Consider the following 20,270-nt stretch of genomic DNA (forward strand, 5'->3'; position numbering starts at 1 on the left):
TAGATAGCTAAGGTTTATCAAGTAATTAGTGTACATAGGGGAAGTCAGAACAGGTCTGGTTTTTAATATAGCCATTGTATAAAGAATAAGAGTGACAACAGCTTTAATAGCAGAGGATTGTACACAATTACTGTGACAGTGACTGAGAATTAGCAAACCTGTAGAAACTTGCTCCCATGTGACAGCTTAGTGTGTGCATGTAACTCTTTAACACATCACAGAAGGAAGGGGGAGAAATAAGATCTGAAGTTTCTCCCTGAGTATTGTCAGAACCTGTAATACTGCAAGCACAACTTACTCAGTTGTCACTGAACAAAGCTACCTCTCCCTGCAAGTAAAAGTACTCCATCAGTAATGCCTGATTTTACAGTATTTTTAAACCTGCCAGTTCCTATTTTACTCTCAACTGTTAGACTGTGACCACTGTGTTCCTCAAACATAAACTTGAAAGTTGGATTTTTTGTAAATGAAGTGTTCAGGGAGATGAGGCAGAGCCAACTATAAATGTTCAGGAAAAGAATTCCTCTATAATAGTCCTGCTTTGAAATGCTAAACAACTTTGCTCTCATTTTCAATTGGACTGATACCCTTAAAGAGAAACAAAACACCACAACTTTTAGACGGCATTTCTTTTATGCAAATGCAAGTTACAAAATGTAAAGTTACAAAGTGTAAGTTACAAAAAGGTAAATAAAAATCCCCTGAAGCAAGGTTTTTGGTAAAGATTGAATCAGGAACTTGTGTGAAAACAGTTGAGCAAATTCCAATACAGTCACGTATTTTACTGTTACTCCTTTCATCAGCATGGCATTAGAAGTTATTCCAAGAATAGTGCTTTCAGTCATCCACTTCCAGTGCTGCAAACCTATTAACATTGCATAAATGCCGAGTTTCTGGCACAGCACGTTGGGTGGCTGTTTTTTTCTTACTAGATGCTTTCCTCTTTTTGCAGGACTCTGATCTGGTCTTGGTCATCTGAAAGAAGTCTGGAGAGACCATTGACTCCACTGTATTTAACAAAACCAGATAAAGCTGAGCCATTTTTGGAGATAAGAGAAACAGATTTTCCACTGAAGGTGCTGATTTAAGTTCTTGATACAGTCTGTGCACAAGGGTCCCAGTGTAAAGCCTGCTCAAAAGAAGGAGAGAATCTGCATTTAGAATTGCACCTCAATAGGTCAGGTACAGAAACATGTTGCTTGATGACAAAAACATACAGTATCCAACTCCTATGCTAAGTGTATTTTTCTGTATAAAAAGTGCTGTTTCTTTATAACTCCTTTAAAGAAGGGAGTTTTGCTTCAAGTACTGGCCAAAGGAGTTTGACAGAGAAAATGAAACATGTTAATACATTCATTCAATCGGGGGCTTGTGTGGAAAGCAGATCTCTGGAACAACCTTACCTACTTAGGTCTGGCTCAGAGAGAGGACTACCAAGTAGCTGGTTGAGATACAATCCCATCTGAAGACAGCACTGCCACTGGCAAAAACTGTGTGCAGCATCTAAATCAAAGTCGTTACTCTGCAATTTCTTTTCCTTCCATTTTAGAAATTCGTTATATGCAACGCTGTCATCTTCAGCAGGTGGAACTGTGGGATCTAGGTCATAAATAAAAAAATAACTCAGAAATAAATGTTCTGCTGTGAACAGTACAAGAGGTATCTGCAATATGTCTTCCCCTGGTTCTGCCTGAAAGGAGGGTGTAGCCCAGGAGGGGGTGGGGTCTCTTCTCCCAGGTAACAAATGATAGGGCAAGGAGAAATGGCCTTAAGTAGCACCAGGGGAGGTTTAGCTTGGACATGAGGAGGAATTTCTTCACAGAAAGGGTGATTAGACACTGGAAAGAGCTGCCCAAAGAGGTGGTAGAGTCATTGTCCCTGGAGGTGTTTAAGGAAAGACTGGATGTGGCACTCACTGCCATGGTCTGGTTGACAGGGTGGTGTTTGCTCAGTCAGGGGTGGGACTCTGTGATCTCTGAGGTCTCTTCCAACCTAATTGGTTCTGTGTGATCAAATCCAAACAAGCCTTCCATCTCACTACAACCTATGTGGAAAACCTGTCAGTCTGGTTTCAAAAACCAGAACCTAAAGAAACTGTATAAGCCTGGCATGCATTGTCTTTGCCATCAAATGAAGGACTCGTGGAGGAAATGCCCATAGCCCTAACAGGTATAAATATTACTGAAGCAATTTCTGTGATTATTTAATACTTTCAAATTTGCAATGCATAGGCAGAAAAAGTGTGCCTGGGCAACTCAGCGTTTTTAAGTACAAATGTTTTTAGAAAGACTCATAAGCAAAAAAAATATTAGAATGCTTCAACAGTAGTTTTTTAATGCTGAGTACGTTAAGCATATTTTTTGACTTTTATATCTGAATTAATATTTTGATCCTAAAGAAAGTACTTATGAATGCAAATTAATGTTTTGCAATGTGGTAAAGTACTGTTTTACCTATATAAAATGTTAAATTGATGGTTAGCACTTTTTCTTTGTGCATATCAATACATAGAGGGTGACACCTCAGGATATAGTCTAAATCAAGGCTAATTCCTCTAAATTTGGACAACGCCCTGTAAGTGTGGAAAAATGAATTATGATCTGCATTTTTGTAGCAGCTTTATCACCTGAAACTGTATTCTTTAGAGACATACCTGGATCATCAGTTATCCTCTGCAGTTCTTCAGAAACTATCATTAGAAGCAGAGCCTTTAATTGGTTCAGCTTAACTTTGGGTTCTGAACGACGTATCCAGTAACATGTTACAGCAACAGGGAGCTGTAAATGACTTGGGATAGGTTCTAGGAAACTCATTTTCACTCCCAGAGTCTCCAGCAAAAGCATCTGACAGCATGAAACAGGCACCTGAAAATAAATTTAAAAATTGGAGGTAAGAGACTTGATCTGTTGTGAGCAATTTCTAAAAGACCAATAAGTTTCTGGTTAAATTAGTTACCACTATAGGTTTTTAATAAAAAATTATTGAAGTTTCATAGATATTCTGAACAGGAAGTATTTTTTTTACATACTACTTAAGACTTAAAAATGACACAGTTAAACGTCAGGTAGAAAGAGAAAAGTAATTGGTAAGTAATTAATTCCTACCACATGTTCCCTTTTTGCTGAGACATTTAACTCCCAGAAAATGGTGTTATCAGCTTTGTCCATAACTTCATGCATGCAGAATTGGAGCAAGCTGTTCAGCTGCAATCTGAGTGCTTTGTAAACCTTGATTAGGATTGTTTTGCCTACTCTTAGGCAGACATTCCCACAGCAGAAGAGCAACTGAAGTCAGTTTTGCCTGGAGCACTATAAATGCTGAACATTTATTCTTCTAACCTTTTGTTCAACTGATAATTCCCATATATTCACCAAGGAAAGTTGTTGTAGTAGCAAAGCTCAAATTCATTAAACAAACAGCACACACACCAAGGTTGAAGTAAGGTGTCATTAATGTCTCTTAACACGAAACTTTATTTTCTGAAACTGTTGTGTATTGTTTAAAAGGCGTGTGCCAATAACCTGTGTAAAATAACCTGTACTTTGGACCCACAGCTATCTGTAGCACTTAATGGGTGTGCAGCAGTGACTTGGTTCCTTTACAAAGGAGCCACCAGCAAGTGACTCAAACATTGAGCACTGCCCACGCACAGATGTGTCAACAGTCAATCTGAACGCCAGAATGGACAGAGCTATGTGCCTTAAATGTCTGTATACAAAATCTCAGTTACGCAACTTCGAGAATGGGAGATTATTTCCCATTATGGCAAGAGTTGCAGTCTTAATCATTACAATTTACATAAAAGTGCTACAGTGGTGACTGGAACTAGTCTAGCACAACTTTCCTGTGGTTTTCAGGTGCTGTTCTGCTCTGTCTGGCAAGCATCAGAGCCATGTTAGCAGGAGCATACTCTGGGCAGGTAAAACTGCTGGGCAGCTGCAACATTCACACTTGAAATAATGACTTCTAGTGAAAAGGCAAGGGTCAGATTTTGTTTCAGAACACTGCTCTGAAACATTATACAGCTTGATCAAACACAAATTAGGTTTTGTAGTGTTAAAATTGGACTTTCCTAAACTACACGAAACTGAATTCCTTCCCCCCCCAAAAAGCAAGTATTTGTGTAACAAAATACAAAGGATGAAACAAGGGCTTCCAATGGAAAATGCAAGGAGTATTGTATATACACACACACACTACAGCTTCTCATATAATTTGTCTGGGTACACTTGGAGGGGGCAGGAAGGAAAGGAGATGAAGACAACCTGATGCAGCTTCTTAAATATCACAGATACTTCTGTGTTAAGTAGTTACTAAATGAAGTGGCTTGGTTCAGACATCACATTTAGTGGCCAGATGGCAAACGTGTGTCCCAACTATCACTCGTGAAACACTGTTAACCATGATCTGTTGTGACAATCATTTACCTCCATTAACTTGTCCAAAGGAAAACGATCATCACAAAAATCTGGGGGTAGGCTTGCTGCTTGAACAAATGATTTTTTAAGTGTCTTTTGGCATCTGTCAAATTCACATACAATGGGCAGCTCGTTGGTCTGCTTACTCGGAGAAGCATCTTCAGTACTGTGAGATACTCTCAGAAGCAGTCCATAGATAACTTGTCGGATGGGCAGAGCTGTGCTATGAGCACTGGGTCTCTGCATGTTCTCCACCTGAACGCGGAGGAAGGTACTTCTAAGTATCAGGGCATTGATGACGAATGGGGCCAGCTTACCTTTCGCCAAAGCATCAAGTACCCACTGTGGTACGTCTGCTTTCCTGGCAGCCTCGCACTCATAGCTCCCGTTCTGAAAGAAGTCCTCAAGATTCACGTCGGACGGAGCATAGTCCTCCATTGAAGCGCACAGAAGCTCCCGTATTTCTTCCCTCTGGTGTTTCTTGAGGTATTTCAGCACGTTGTCGACGGCCTCGGCGGGCTCGGCAAACTGCGCCAGCCACTTCAGCAGCCCCTGGAGGCGGAGGTGCTTCCCGCCCCTGCCGGCCGCGCAGGCCCGCGGCAGGCGCACCTTGCTGAAGAACGCCTCCAGCGCTTCCAGGCCCACGAAGTCGTTCCCGTGCATGACGGCGAAGAGCGGGAGCAGCGCCTTGCTCAGGCGCCCGAAGTGCCCGCAGAACCTCTCTGCGGAGAAGCAGCGGGCGGGCACGTAGCATCCCTGCGGCGCGCCGGCGCGCACGCTCTGCCACTGGAAGTGGGACAGCGGGCAGTAGCCGCCCGCCAGGTCGAACACGAAGAAGTCGCTGTCGAGGGAGAGCACGGGGCAGCCCCAGCGGTTGGCCAGCCCGGCGATCTCCCGGTCGGCCTCGGCGAAGCACTGCACGAAGGGCACGGCGAGCCGGCGCAGCGCCTGCACGAAGGCCTCGCGGGTGAGCAGCGGCGCCAGGCAGCCGCCGCCGCCGCGGCACAGCCCGTGCGCCGCCCGCAGCTGCTCGGCGGCGCGGCGCCGCAGCGTCGGCAGCTTCCTGTCCTCGGCGCCGCGCCCGCCGTCCAGCACCACGAAGGGCGCGACGCCGCAGGCCCGCAGGGCGCCGAAGAAGTCGCGCACGGCCGCGGCGAAGGCGCCGTAGTCGCCGCCGCGTCGGAAGTCGGCGTCGGGCGCGAAGCAGAGGCGGTGGTAGAGGCTGCTGCCGTCGATGACCAGCTTGGTGTCGCGCACCCGCAGCTCGGTGAAGAACACCCCGCGCTCCTCCACGAAGCCCGTGAGGCCCTGGACGCCCATGCCGCCGGAAGCGGGGCCGGCAGTGACACGCGCGGCCCTCCCATCCCGGATCCGCTTCCTGCCGCTCCTCCCGCCCGCCGTCTCCTGGCGACGGGCCGGGAACGCCGGGAGCCCCGGGAAGCCCGGGCGCTCCCGCTCTGCCAGCGCCAGGCCTGCCCCAGGGAACACGGGGCACCCCGGGCACCGCAGCCCCGCCGCCGGGACGGGCGCTGGAGCGGCTCTGGGCAGTGCCGCCCGTCCCGGAGGGGTGAGGAACGGGAACGCCACCCTCGCTCCTTGCTGTGCGCGAGTGTGGGTGCTAGCTGGTGTTCTGAGCCTCACACAGTCCTGAAACGAGGTAATAACAGCCCTGAGGTTGTGCTAGGGGATCTCGGCTTCCCGAATGTGCGCCAGGGAGATGCTAAATTTGACGGTCGAGTACATTTGACCCCGTTTTGCCATCACCCTCAAACTCCTTTGCTACCAGTACTAATAATAAAATTTAGTTATCATTTTTCTAGGAACAGTAAAAAACGGAGCTAAGTGAGGTGATGTCACTTTAGCCTTTGGTACTTTAAAGAAGTTGCAGAAAAGAAGAATGGAGCCAGTGCCAAAAAGTTAATTTTATATATATTTTTTTCCGTGAAGGAAAAAAAAAATTGAATTTTTTTTTTTTTTTTTTTTTTTTTTTTTTTTTTATAATTTTCAAAACATATAAAGGAACAGGCTGGTGAAGTCAGCAGCAGCAGCAAAAAAAAAAAAAAATCAAGGTGGTAAATACTGAAGATATTTAGAGCTAAAGACTTTAGAATTTGTGCTGCAGGGAGTGGAGAGTGGCAAATGTTAATGTAACACAATGGTTCTTAAGGAATAAAAAGAAAACCTGATAAAATTGGAAAATGGCCTTGATTGGCAAAGGATTATCTTGGAAGCAGAAAATGTCAGAGTATCTTAGCTGTTGCTAAAGAAACCTGAAGGTTAATCTTTCTTACAGAAACTAAGAAAGGTCAGGGAAGAAGTTGAGATGATGTAGATGTGTAGGTGCAGCTATGAAACCCTAACCACCAATTTTCCTTTAGTTTGCAGCATGAAAAGGAAGATTTAACTAGCCAGGGAAAAAGATATTAAAAAATAGTGTTGCAGACAATGTAATTGCATTAGTTTGGTTGGCATCAGTAGGCTCCCTGGCTCTCTGGTTTGAGCGGGGTAGGAGAGGCTGTGGTTCATATACTTCTTGAAGGATCCATCAGTCTTATGGCTGAGTCAATCTTTAAGGTCTGTTGGCTCCTAAAAGGCATTTCTTTCAGATGCAGTGCTCAGCAATCCACCTCTTCTGTGCAATTAAAATGCACCTGTGATGCCACAGTGGCAATTGCTGGCCCTTCCTTATAACGCTCTTCAGCAGCAGACACTAAAGCATTTCACAAAGTTACATGATAATTATTACTATTATTATATAGGGAGGGAACTTGGGGCATAGAGAGTAAAAGGTGGGAAGCATTTTTAGAAATAAAGCCCAGAAGTTAAACTCAGTGAACTACTTGATCTTAAGCATGGTTTTGTGGTGTAAAGATTGTCATACATTTCTAGGCCCAAGTATGAAAATTTGAAGGTGAGCTAAGTGACTTCAGAAATAAAAAAAAATATGAGTATAGCTAGCTCAGCAGTTTTTCTAAATGCAATTATTTCTAAAGGAATTTAAGAAGGCATGCATAACACAGCAGTTAGGAGAATAGAACACTAAATGAAAACTGCATAAACTTTCTAGAATTGGCAATATAATATTCTGTGGAGTTCATCTTTCTGCCCTCCCCTCCTCTACACCTCAACATGATCCATTTGGGCTCCTTCAGACAGATTTGGAGTCACAGAGAAATGATTTTCTAGCTAACATTCTTTCCTTAACATTGGCATTTCAAAATTTTTGTCAGTGTTGCTGAAAGAGAATAAAGAAACGGTATTAGGACTACTGTAGTTTTAAAAACATGCAGGGTTTGTATTGTTAAGATGTCTTGTGGTAATTAAAGTTTTTCTGTGTTTCATAACATGGTGACAGTGCAATGTCAGGCTTTTTGGTGTAGTGTGACAGCAGCTCAGCAGATGGGTATGAAAATAGGTTCTTGTGCCTACACACACACACAGTTTGTTGTTGCAAGATACAAATCTTTAATCTTAATTTAGGCTCTGCATTCATTCGGCAGAGAAGCCAGTGACTTGTAACCTAAAGTTGTACAGCTTTAAAAATTAGGGAGTTTGTCTTTGCCCTTCCAAACCCACCACCACAACAATGAAAATCCTCTTTATGTGCTTGCCTTGGCCTTGAAATGATGTGGTGACCAAGGCCAGTGTGGGCCTGCTGCTCTGCAGTGCTGATGGATGGTAACAATAGCAGCACTGATCTTGCAAGACCTTTGCTTGCTCCACAGGATATTCCAGCAAAATGATACACGTAGCATTATATAAAGACCAAGTAATGAAAACAATGTTGTTATGTGCAGTGAAACACTTCCCCTTTTTCGTTTGGAATGAGGAAGGCTGAGTAAACAAAGTTACTCTAAGCTCATGTTGAGCTGTTGAAGACCATAGAAATGCCAGAGCTTGGCCTTTGCAGTCCTTATGTTTGCAGAATTAGGACCTCAGTTAGACAAGAATTCCCAACCAAAGCTAACTTGTTGGAAAGGTTGGAAAGGGGAGTCATGAAAGGACACAGTGAAGGAGAAATGAACTTTGGACAGAGTTATGTTTTATTGGAAGTCTTGCAGATTTTTTGTGAAACTTATTTGCAGAAGATACTAGTAGTGAGTCATGGTGAAGCTGTGAGGTCAGCACAGGAACAGATGGTGAAATCTGAGGGGTAAATATAAGAGCAGAGAAAACAGAGATGGGAGACAAATTAAGAGTGGAGGTTATGCTTTAATATGTACAAAAATCTTGAAATTAACATCCTGAAATGCTGATATTTTTGGTGTCAGGTACTGCAGTGGTATAAAGACAGGTGGTGAGGAAGAGTACCATATCCAGGGGAACTGTGCTATCAGTTTAGTGACTTAATTTAAGGTTCATTTAGAGGAAGACTGACTATGTCACATCTACATTATCTGGAGTTTGTTTATCAAGTCTGCTGCCCGTAGTTTAGCAGCTTGTGATTCCACTTAATTTGTGTTTGCTGCAAGCTGGGTACTGTAAACACTGCCACAGAATTAAATGAGAAGTTTAGTAAGAATAATACATTGACAAATCCATATTTTTCTGTTTCAAGTGATTTCTGTGAACATCCATGGAAGAATAAAAGGATTTGAAAGCTACACCCTTGAGAAATTTGTGTAGTTTTTGTTGCACAGAGAAATGCTGAAATTTCAAGAAACTGCTAAGCATGTCACTGTTGCCAGATTTAATTCTGCTTGCTCAGATGCTGTGATTGCAAGAAGATACACTCTTCAGAGGAAACTTGGCAATGGAAGCTTTGGAAGTGTGTATTTGGTTAATGACAGAAAAGCAAAACAAGGAGAAGAATTGTAAGTAATCCCTTCACATGCTTTAAATAAAAATGTTTGGAACATATTTCTTGCATTGTGGATATTTTCTTTGTATTTGTGTCTCAACTCTCAGTTTGGTGTTAGGTTACAACCTTAACTGTCTAACTTTAGTGAGGCTGTAAGGTAGAGGCAGATTTTTTTTTGGTAACGCTTAATTGGATGCTTTCAGGACTTGATTCTGTGTTACTGTAAAGACTCAGATTGTTGGAGGGGTCTGAAAAAAAACCTGTACAGTATCGATGACCTAGTTTTTATAACTGAATTGTCTGAATGCAACCTGAGAAGGAAGAGTTACAGAAATTCCAGTAAACACCTTTCTATTTGCTGTATACCTAACTGGTAGAAGGTTTGACTTTTTTTTTAATTGCCAGCAGATCTTGATATTTTTTTAGCTTGCCTGAATTTGGACAAGTCTCATCAGGTTTATTGATAAACCTTTTGGGATCCTGAAGCCACAATGACACAAGAACATTTTCAGCGTGGTGACATTCCTGTGTGTGGGTTTGATGTTGGGTTTGTGGCTGGACTTCCTGTTGTGTAGAACTGTGTTTGTCTGTCTTGATACTTACACCAAGTGAAATTTAAGTATAAATATTTTTTGTTTTATCCAAAAATATTTGTAAGGCTCTTTGTCTGAAGTCAGAAACATCGAATCAAGTTGGTCCTCAGCCAGAAATACATAATTCCTTTAAAAAGGGGCAGGGGTCCTGGTCCTTATTGATGGACATATTAATGAGCACTTACATGATTAAAGGGCTTTTTTTGATTCATTCGTGCCTCACTTTTGCTACTTATGGCTACACATTACTGGCAATATTGCTTTAATAAGAGTGTAACCAAGACATAATTCTGTCAATTGTTTTCCTTTTACATAAATCTGCAGCTTCTCAGGTCCTTGGATTAGGGTTAGGGTCCTCTAAGCTCTTAGCTTTTTTCACATGACTTAAACAGTTTTGACTCTCTCATAGCCTTAGCTACACTTTTTTTGAAAAAATGTTCTTTAATGAAATATTTCATTAAAACAAATAAAAAATATTTTTCGTTTTATTTTTATGTTAAAAGACATGGGGTGACAGGAACTACCTGAGCTTCTAAGATGCTTCAGAATTCAGCTGTTACTGAAGTAATTCTTAGAATATTAACTGTATAGTGAAATATGGGTCTTACACATTTGCTGCTATAGCACAACCTGCCAAACCTCAAAAACAAGGAACATGCCATGAGATTTTTAGTGGTTATTTTTATTTTTTTCTTAAGAATTTTGAGTGACTGCCTTGAAAAAAATTCACTGCCTGCAGCATTTCATGCCGGCATTTTGTTATGGATGAGCTTGAGTGTGTCCTCTGCTATCTTCAGGACAGAGACTGAATATCAAATGACATATTTTTGGTTTTAGTTTTAATTTTTTTATCAATCTCTTTTTGTGACCATAGTACAATAGAAATACACCAGCATTTAACTAGCCCAAGTGCTCTGAGATATGCAATGCTGTGTTTAAGCCTTCCATCACGAGGGGGTGCTCTCCTATCACAGTTCATTCCTTCCTTGCCTCAAGCATGAATCAGCGAGGGGATCACCCAAATTTCTGCCACTTATATGCTAATGGATGACAAACATACTGTCCCAGCTGAGCACAAAAACACAGGTTATTTGTCATTATATTTATAATGATATAGAGTGTAGGATTTAGAAATGCTGGTTTCTTAAGGTGGTAAAATATGCTAGAAGTCACATTCTTGATACTGCTTTCAGATAATCTCATATGGAACTGTACTGCTTGCTGCTTATGTTAGAGATATTTTTGAATGAAAATTTGCGTTAAAAAGAATGATCTTAATAGAGCTCTGAAGGCACTTTCACAAAAAAACCCAAAAAACGAAACCCACAAACAACACAACTGTGATCTCTGCAGAATTAGAATTCTATTTTTTATTGTTTCAGAGATGATCTAGAACGTGCTGAGTGTTATGTACAGTGTAAATTCAGCCACAGATAATTTCCTGAAAACTGCAGTAGTCTAAAGCACTATGAAAAAATGTAGGAATAAATCATAGGAGTACCAACTCCCAAGAAAAGTGACATATTGATACAGGAGCTGTTCTGGGATATCTTTCTTGATTTTCTATTAGTGCAATGTCTACAGAATGAGTTAATGCAGAGACTAACAGTAGTTATCATGTAATTTCAAGTGTGCTCAGCAAAACTTCTGCATGATTCTAGAAACAGTTTTAGGTTGTGCCTTGTATTTTGTGACCTTTCAAGGATCATACCTGTAGTGAGTGAAGCATTATGCACAGAGTTGTTTCAGCTGGGAAGGAGAGAGAGTTGGTTATTTGGGCTATACCTCAAACAGACAGATTTATTTCACATAAGACTTTCAGGGCTGCTCAGGCCAGCAGTGCCTGCCTTTCTAAGAAGTACATGCCAGCTTCATGGTTCTCTCCAGTTCTTTGTATGGATGGGATAGGGATTATTGACTTTCTCAGACCATACTAGATCAGTATGATATGGTTGACTTGCTTAATCTATAAATAATAAGGTTATGAAATACCACAAGTATAGTACCATATGTAGATCCATTACTACAAGTCCCTCTGTAGGGGGATGACTCCATCTGTCCCCCCACTGTATGACACATTACTTCCTGTTGCTTTAACTTCCTAACTGGTTTTGGTTGGTTTTTTGGTTTTGTGTGTTCTTTTTGGGGTTTGGGTTTCGGTGGTTTTTATTTTTTTGTAAATTTTATTTTCTGGTGGAAGAAATTTTGATCCTGTTGTATGATTCTCACTGAGTATGACAGAGGGTTAAATATCTCAGATAGAAGTCCCTGCAATTTGTGTGAAAGCAGCAGAGTAGAGAACAAAAAGAATGCCCTCATAGAGAGAGGTCAGAACCTGGGAAGTTCTTCACTATGAACAGAGTCTCTCATGTACGAAACAATCTATACAGGAGGGAAATTATCAATATCTCCCCTTCTTTTGGAAGAAACTAGAATCAGAATTCATATCTTAGACCCTAAAGTCAGTTAAGCACAAGACATGTCTGTACAGAGCAAGCTTCTTAGTTCAGTTTAAACAAGATGTCTTAGTTTGTGGATTATTTGATATTTATTTGTTCCTGGATGTTATGGCCCTAGACCTACCCAAAGCAGATAACTTGGTTCAGATAAAGAAAGTAGCAGAGTTGTAGCAGCATTTTTACAGCTAAGTAATATTCCTGCAGTCACTTCTATGCTAATGCCCCTGAATATCTTCTCTGCTAATGATAACAGGTAATTATGGCTAAAGACAAAATTGTTTACAGCAGAGATAAGTTCAGCACTAGCCTTGAAGGACAGCACCTTCACTTAAAGAAAATGAATGTCCTAATCAATTGTGCTGAGGTGAGCTCTGGGTTAAGTGTCACTGATTCATAACCAAGTACGGGCAAGCAGCTGAAACACACAGTAGGCAATAGGGACTTCTAGTTCATAAATATTCACAAGGCATTTATGTGTCCCTGTGGTGGAAAGGACACGCTGACAAGTGCCAAACTCCCTGGACTGCTCCACTGTGTGGTAACTGTGGGGTGTCAGCTCAGCTTCTGCATCTGACTTGCATTATAGCTTTAATCCAGACTCATGCCAGGATTCCTTGGAAACTGTGGGCTTAGCTGAATAATTTATCATGTGACTTTCAATTATTTATGACTTCTTATAACAAATGATATAAAATCTAAAGGTGGGAGCGATTTGTTGCTTATGAATATCCAAGTGACAGCAGATTGCTGTGTTGTCAAATCCCTGTGTTTGCTGCCTGCTTGCTTCTCTGAAGGTATTCCAATGGAATGGTCATTTGATGCTGAATTGATTAAAACAGAAACAAATTGCTCCCTGCCAGTTGTTGTATGCATATTCATCTAATGACACTGCTTTCCTTTATTCTTCTCCTTCATTTAATAATAAAAACTAGAAATTAAAACTGGAACTTATTAGGGCATTTTAGATTTGTGAAAGAATATTCACAATCTCCTTGAAAATTGATCAAAGGTGCATTTGCTGTTGGACGTTCCCGATTGTGACTTATTTTTAAATAATCTTATCTTAGTGAAGAGTGCTTGGTCCTGTCATGTGTACCTGTGCTTTTTCATGTAAGGCTCAGCTGCCATGCCATGCCTGCTGACTGGGTATGGTCATGCTTAGCCCAAATGAGAGACCATAAAACCATTGACCTTGTGGATTTAACTAAAGCAGTTTGAGAAGTGAGCCTTCATGAGCTTGCCACTTGAGTGGCCAAGCATGACTTTCATATTCTGTGAGCAATGTTGCAGCAGTCAAGGTCTAGGGCTAAGTGTCCAACTAATTTCCTTGCTGAACCTCTGTAAGGGTGGCTGATGCTCTCATGCTTTAGTTCAGAGTACACCTGCAATGGAGGTTGCCAGGGAGTGAAACTCTAAGTGTTTTGCTTCAAGTTTAGCAGGCAGTCCCAGCTATGGCCACAATGATTTCAGATCTAGTGCAGGCCAGTGTAGTCCTGATTCAGAGACAAGTTTGATAACCTCAGACTCACACGAAGCAGCTCTCACTGGAATCTATGTGGGAAGGTGCTTTAGTCCCTACCTCCTGCATCCCTGTCAGTGCCCAGCTTTTCCTGCAGCCCAGCATGGCACAGTAGGGCTCCTCCAGCTCTGTGTAAGAAAGTTTATGACGGTCCTGTGCTGGATAAGGCTCCATGGGTGCTGCAGGATAGCTTGCCATTGAAGCACAAGATGTAAGATTTCACCCTGCCCATGCTGGTGATGGATGTGGCAATTGAAAGTCACAGCCATGCTGCAGTCCTTTGCACAGGCAATTACTGTGTTAAATTTTCTAGTTCCCTCATAATCAAAAGCATAAAACCCAGCATTCTGTGGCTTCTTTGGAAGCAAAAGATCCATACTGGAACATGTCAAGACCCTTTGTTTGACTTGTGTAACACAGGTGTCTGTGCAATCCTCCTCAGTGCTGTCTGATACAACCTTTACATCTGCTCAGTCACCTTTATGAGCTTTGTACTGCTTTCCTTTTAATACACCTTTCTTAGAATAAGTATGGGAATAAATGACACAGGACTCCATTTTCTTCATGGTGGAAAAAGACCATTCTTTATTCACATAACTCCTTTTCATAGAGTTTTACAGACCTTGTGTGGGGCTCTAACTGGTTACTAGTTTTCTTGCCAATTACTTTTATTGGTTAGTAACAAGTTGTTTTTTTGTAATGATTGGTCACTCCAACTCTCGGAGTGTACATGCAGGGAAATTTGTGAAAGACAGTTTTCATTTTTCTGTCTAAAGGTGCAAAAATAGTTTATGCAGGTGCAAGCTGTTTTTTTACCCAGGAATAGCTTGTTATTATAACGAATTGCTCACAACAGGAGTGCTTTCACATGGGAACTTGCAAAATGCTAGCTTTGACAAGGCCAACTACTAATTCCAGGAGAGCAGACTTGATTTTATGAAGCCTTTATGATTTTTCTACCTTAGTGCAACACTAAGTAGCCTACTTTTTCATTTTTGGTGGGACTTGTCCACTTGACTGGGGAGGATTTTAACTAGGTCTTTAACATGTGTAAGTGGGAGGCAGCGTGCCTTAAGGGAAATACTGCTTGGGTTTACAATAAATCTTGTCCCCCACAGAGCCAAGATCCCAGGAGTTCAGTGCTGCAGCACTCGCCACATTCTGCTCTGATGTGCAGGCAGCGAGCAGGGCTGGTGGATGAGTTCATTGGTTTGAGAATTGTTTACAAGTAACATTTTCATTTCAATGCTTAAGGCATTATTGGGGAATTACCTTTCTTTGAGGTGCAGAGCAGACACAGAATTTAATGATTTTGTAATTAAGCAAATGCCTTGAGATAACTTCTGTCTCGTTCATTTTGCTGAAACTAGTTTTCATGCATTTGTAAGCTAGTTTTAGTAGGAAAATGGGGAGAGGTGCAGTATTATTATTTAGGCTGAGCTGTGACCACCTGCCTCATAGATACTGTAGGTGTTTGAAATATTTGAATATGCCTGTCTACTCTATCTTCTTATGGGCTACCCTTGTTGGCAAGGTGTTTCAAGTCTGCATCAAGGTGGTTTGAACTTCTTCCATACAGAATGAGCCTCCAGTTTTTTGTTGCATTCAGTACATTGTCATCATAAAAATGCTGTAGTGAGTGGAATAAATTCTGGATTTTCTGGACAGTCAGTTTACTTTTTCCTATTTTTTTTTTGTTTTGTTTCATTGCTGTGCTTGTGTGACTTACTAGTAATTCCTAGTTCATTGTTTTCCCTGCATCCATGGTGTGCCCTTCAAGTGTTCTAAAACTTTTTAATGTTGCTGGGTAGTTGCTTAAGTTTTGAATTGCATGTGTTTCTGACTAACTGTTAAGACCAGAGTATCATACTCAGAAGGGCTTAAAAGTATTAAAAGATTTTTATCTAACAGTGGATATTATATGCAATTAATTTCTTCAGCATTGCTTGATTCCCTTCGCCTTTGATTGTAGACTATTTAGTAATGTGCTTTTGTAAAGTTATAAACCATGCTTTTATCTTTTTCTACACTCCTCTTTTTTTTTTTGGTACTATAGATACTTGAATGCATATCAAAAATAAACATTGAAGGAGATGCCTGATGGAAAGAGACATGTAGGGAGAGTGAATTTTCTCATTAAAGTTGCAGCAATTACTGTTTAAATTACTTTTGGGAAATAGTTGCTCTGGAAGGAAAATACTGTTGACATAAATATCCTTGCAACAGTGAAAGGAACACAATTCTGCTTACAAATATATTTAAATTCAGAAGAGAACCAGTAAAATTTTAAATTAACAAGTGTTTTAGTTGAATTTCTATGGAATGCATTCTTACAGAAATTTTAGTATATCTGGTTTCCCTTCAGAACTCCTCTTGTTCAAAATAGTCTGTTTTCTATTAACTGATGAATATAGATCATGATGTGAAGGTCTTTCTTCAAAATTTTTGATTGAAACTAATCTAAAAATTCAAACTAATTTCTACAGAAGGAAAATTCATTTTTGGCAGATGTTCTGCCCCAGGCTGTTAGCTGAAGAGTTATAACATGGCAATTATGTTTAATCATATTAAAAAGCTTGACAACAAAATTCTGCATTCAGTCTTGAGTTCTGCAATGTGTCTCCTCTTGTTTGAAAGCAAATGTTAATTAGCAGAGAGCAGTTAATTGTAAAGTATATTGTCTGTGTAATGAAATAAAAATACTGGTTTAGAAGATTTGTTGTGTGATTGAAGTTTTCAAAGATAGAGAGAATAAAGCAATTATTCAGTCCTTGTTGTATTTCTCAAAAATCCCATTTATGTTAGCATGGTGTTTCCTTGCATTCTTAAATGAGACAGGCCTGTGGGAAAAAGGTTGGATGAACAGTAGAGGGGGATAATGCAACATGTAACCATAAATTCTTGCTAAATAGAAGTACATTCACAGGTATTAGTCAATATCTCATCATCATTTTTTAGTAATTATTCTGTTAAGACACAAATTTCTTCTGTTTAATCACAGTCTATTAGTATTTGATTTAGAGCCAAAACATATGAATGGACTATAAATGTATTTACATTTATTTTTCCATTTCTCTCTAGGAAAAAGTTCTAATTTCAAAAATTCATCCTGTATTAATCAATGCCTACTTTTATTCTGCCATTTTTAATCAATGTAGATGGCTACCTAAAGTATCCCAAAGAATTATTCACAATAAATATATTTTTATAGCTAAAACACATGATTCCATTTAATCACTTGTTTGGTTCTCTGGAAGATAACATAATTGCTCTGCTAATTACTGTTTTTTCCCCAAATTGGCACATATGGTTGACCAAAAATAATTTAAGTTATGCCCCTTTGTATAAATGAGTTTGTTCAGTGCAGAAGAAAATTATATAAGTTGTATTCATTGAGGCTAACTTATTTCAACAGTATTCTCTTTCCAGAAAATATATTCTATGTTTTTTGGGATACTAATTAGGAATTGTTAATTTTCAAATAAGCATAAACTGTTTTCATCATGAGTTGGCCTGTTCAGTGTTAGTGCATATGTTAGAGCATTTTAAAATTTGGCATCTTGAAAAATATTTGTAAATGCTGTAATTGTGACTTGCTGATGGAAATGGAGAGTGAATCATCCATTTCACTTGCAAATTTAAGAAATATCATTGCCATTCAAAGATATTAAAGCAAGGTTAAATTAGTTAAAGTGCTTATGCAGAAAATGAAATTATATTTAATCCATCTGCAGATATTACAGTGCTCATATAGCGCTTGAATCCATAGTGGTTAACTTGGGGATTAGTTCTCAATGTCTGTGAATGTTCATGAACAGTGTGAACAGGATGTTTTGGAGAACAGAAAAAACAAGTTGCTGATGACTCTTCTGGCATTACTAGGAAGTCAATAATGTCCAGGGGGATGACAAAAGAAATGCAGCATTTGATTGAAGAAGCTGTGCAGTGATACTTGGTATTGAAAAGGCATTATGGTTTTAATAAATCCACAGTGGGCATGTGAAGCCAAGATTCAATTTTAGAAGTTCCATAGTAATATTTGGGTCTGAAATGCTTTGGATAATGAGTAAGTATGTATATGTAAGCAGGAATACCAAACAGCACTTGTTTGCTTTTCACTGGAAGTGTGATAATCTTGATTTTCCCATAGAAATCAAGGGTTTTTAATTTACTGTGTTTCTTTCCTTAGCTAAAGCTAAGAATTCTTCTAGGTAGTACTTTCTAGTGTATGCTGACTTACTGTATTGCATAGTTTCACCAGCTTCCTCTTTCTGCAGCAAATAGATGCATGTCTTTAAATTACCTGGCAGTGCAGCCCCTGGTGTTCCAAATATGATGGATAAAATGTAAAGAATGACTATTTGAGTTTTTGTTGCTAAGTTGTCAGCTGCCAAAAAGAAGTAGTAATGGTGGGTGGCACTTTGTTATCATACATGTCTGTAGGCACGTGGTGCCTTTGCTACCATATTTCCCTAACAGTTTTAACAGCGTAGAAGCTTTATGCAAACTTTTTGCATGAAGGTTGTCACCTCTTCTTCATTTTGGTCCCCATTTGCAGAGGTGTACCTTCTCTGTTTGCCATTTGATAAGTAGAACAGAAAGCACAATTAATTAGGCAGACATTCCTTTAATTTTATTGTTTGTGACCAATGTCAGATCCAGTTACAGACCCAGTAAGAGGTGATGCATTTTTACTGAATTGCACCTGGTCCAGGGTGGAGTGGTAGTTCTACAAAGGTCAGCATAGATAGAAACAGACCACACAGTTATGGGTTATGTTACAATTTTCCATAGTGGCAACTCAAAACCTAAATGAAATTATAATTAACTGCAGTTAACTGAAAAATTGGCTTTGTAAAATGAAGCTGTTTAATTAAAAGCTTCAACTTTTGATCATATATTCTTAGATCAAAATTTTTCTGTTGTTTTATAAGACCTATTTATTCTTGACATTAGAAGAGTTGTATTTCTTTTGCTTCCTTCTCAGCAAGCAAATTTACCTAGGCAATAATTCATATTGCAGTTTACTCAATAAACAGAGTACATTTTGAGAAACACTGCCTTTTAAGAATTGCATCTGATCCAATAAACCAAATTATATAATAATAAAGCATGTCACTGATGTAAACAAATACCAGATGTGTTGTAAAAGATCAGTGGAAATAGACTGAGATAAACACTGCTGTGGTGTATTGTCAGTCACTAGTAAAGCTCAAAAAGGGATTCCCACTGTGTGCCTGAATCCTGGAGGGTTCCACCTTCATGTTTGTTTTTCTCTTGCTTTAAGTCTCGCTCTCTTTAGAGAGACTGGATTTTTAGATCACATTAGATTTAGATTTGATTTTTTCCCCCCTCCTTGCTCCCCATTATTGCACCTTCAGATCCAGTGTCTGGCTGCTTTTCAAAGGGTGACAATGCAAGCCAGCAAGGTTTTGCTAATGGAAATCAGAAGTGTTGCCAGGGAAGGAGTGTGAGCCTGTTGAGGCATGGGCACTGCAGAGGCTGGGATGTTGCCTTCTGTGTTTTGGGATGTGGGAGTGGGCTCATGTCTCATGTTATTTTCCCACCCTGAAGGGGGTGGATGTTGTTACCTGTACCAGACCCAGCTTCCTACAGGATGGATGTACATGGTGACAGTTGGATTTTTTACTCTTCAGATATGAATGCTTTCACAACAAGGCTCTTTCAGTTGTGGATAAAGATTCCAGATAAAGTTCGAGATAAAGTTTAAACTGTGTTTCCATTATTGATTGAATTATAAGGCTTCTTCCACACAGTTAAAATCCAGAGGATGTTGTTCTGTATTTAAGATATCTTCTAGTGCTTCTGTAATAAAGTTTTCTAATTGTGTGTTCATTGACATTTTATCTTTAGACACACAATCTAGAGGTGGACTTGGCAGTGTGAGGTTTGTGGTTGGATTCAGTGATATTAAAGGTCATTTCCAACCTAAATAATTCTATGATCTGCTTATGTGTTGTATTCTACACTAAGTCAAATTTATAATAATATTGAAATTTAAATCAGCATATCTCATTTACCATTTTATCAGAAGGGGCAGTTAAATATTATATTTGAAGGATATCCACATTTTTGTGGCTTTACATATATGCCACCTAGATCACTTTTTTCTTTGTTTGTGTGGTAAATCTGAGATTTCTTAGTTCATGCAAACAGCTTTAGGTCTTTTAAAACCTGCCTAATACTTGAACCAAAGTGGCAGAAAATATAGGGGCAGATTTTTTGAACAAACTTGACTTTCAGGTGGCTCTGTATACTCCAGATGGAGTCTTAATAAAATCTGAACAAGAGAGTGTATTATTCCCAAAATCCAGAATTAATACTCCTGTAACAATCTTCAAAAAGTTTGTTCAAAGTACTTCAGTTTAAAAAAATAGTCAAGTAACACAATGCAGGCAGATTTTCAGCAGATGATATACAGGTACCATGTCTGAATTACAAGCAATGATGGCTCACTCT

At 39.8% G+C, this 20,270-nt stretch overlaps 3 protein-coding genes across 15 annotated transcripts in view; 2 read left to right on the forward strand and 1 right to left on the reverse strand.

The window, feature by feature from the left end:
- Positions 1-988, forward strand: part of ATP2C1 (ATPase secretory pathway Ca2+ transporting 1) — a 66,053-nt gene extending 65,065 nt beyond the window's left edge. For all 6 annotated transcript variants that reach the window (XM_064415962.1, XM_064415966.1, XM_064415970.1 and 3 more), the window contains one exon: positions 953-988. In XM_064415962.1, coding sequence (XP_064272032.1) covers positions 953-979 — 27 coding nt within the window. In that variant the 3' untranslated portion in view covers positions 980-988. The remainder of the gene's footprint in view (positions 1-952) is intronic.
- On the reverse strand, positions 615-5,868 carry ASTE1 (asteroid homolog 1). Its single transcript, XM_064415981.1, has 4 exons — positions 4,428-5,868; positions 2,654-2,864; positions 1,404-1,599; positions 615-1,129 (listed from the first exon to the last, which is right to left on the reverse strand). Exons 1-4 carry the CDS (start codon positions 5,736-5,738, stop codon positions 838-840), a joined length of 2,010 nt encoding a protein of 669 aa, XP_064272051.1. The 5' UTR covers positions 5,739-5,868; the 3' UTR covers positions 615-837.
- A 68-nt stretch (positions 5,869-5,936) lies between these two features.
- NEK11 (NIMA related kinase 11) overlaps positions 5,937-20,270 on the forward strand; it is an 81,738-nt gene continuing 67,404 nt past the window's right edge. For 5 of the 8 annotated variants that reach the window (XM_064415993.1, XM_064416001.1, XM_064416006.1 and 2 more), the window contains exons 1-2: positions 5,937-6,075; positions 8,977-9,232. In XM_064415993.1, the coding sequence (XP_064272063.1) occupies positions 9,063-9,232 (170 nt within the window). In that variant the 5' untranslated portion in view covers positions 5,937-6,075; positions 8,977-9,062. Of the gene's footprint in view, positions 6,076-8,976; positions 9,233-14,633; positions 14,841-20,270 lie in introns of those variants that run through there. The other 3 variants (XM_064416020.1, XM_064416012.1, XM_064416013.1) reach the window with 3 other exon arrangements.

This window comes from Passer domesticus, chromosome 1 (assembly GCF_036417665.1).
Source record: "Passer domesticus isolate bPasDom1 chromosome 1, bPasDom1.hap1, whole genome shotgun sequence".
NCBI lineage: Eukaryota > Metazoa > Chordata > Aves > Passeriformes > Passeridae > Passer > Passer domesticus.

Excerpts from the sequence above, each read along its gene's own strand:
- ASTE1 (XM_064415981.1), bottom strand. The coding sequence starts at position 5,738 with ATGGGCGTCCAGGGCCTCACGGGCTTCGTGGAGGAGCGCGGGGTGTTC. Across the intron at positions 2,865-4,427 it reads CTTTGGACAAGTTAATGGAG|GTGCCTGTTTCATGCTGTCA; the intron begins GTAAATGATTGT and ends ATTTATTTTCAG. Across the intron at positions 1,600-2,653 it reads GAGGATAACTGATGATCCAG|ATCCCACAGTTCCACCTGCT; the intron begins GTATGTCTCTAA and ends TTTATGACCTAG.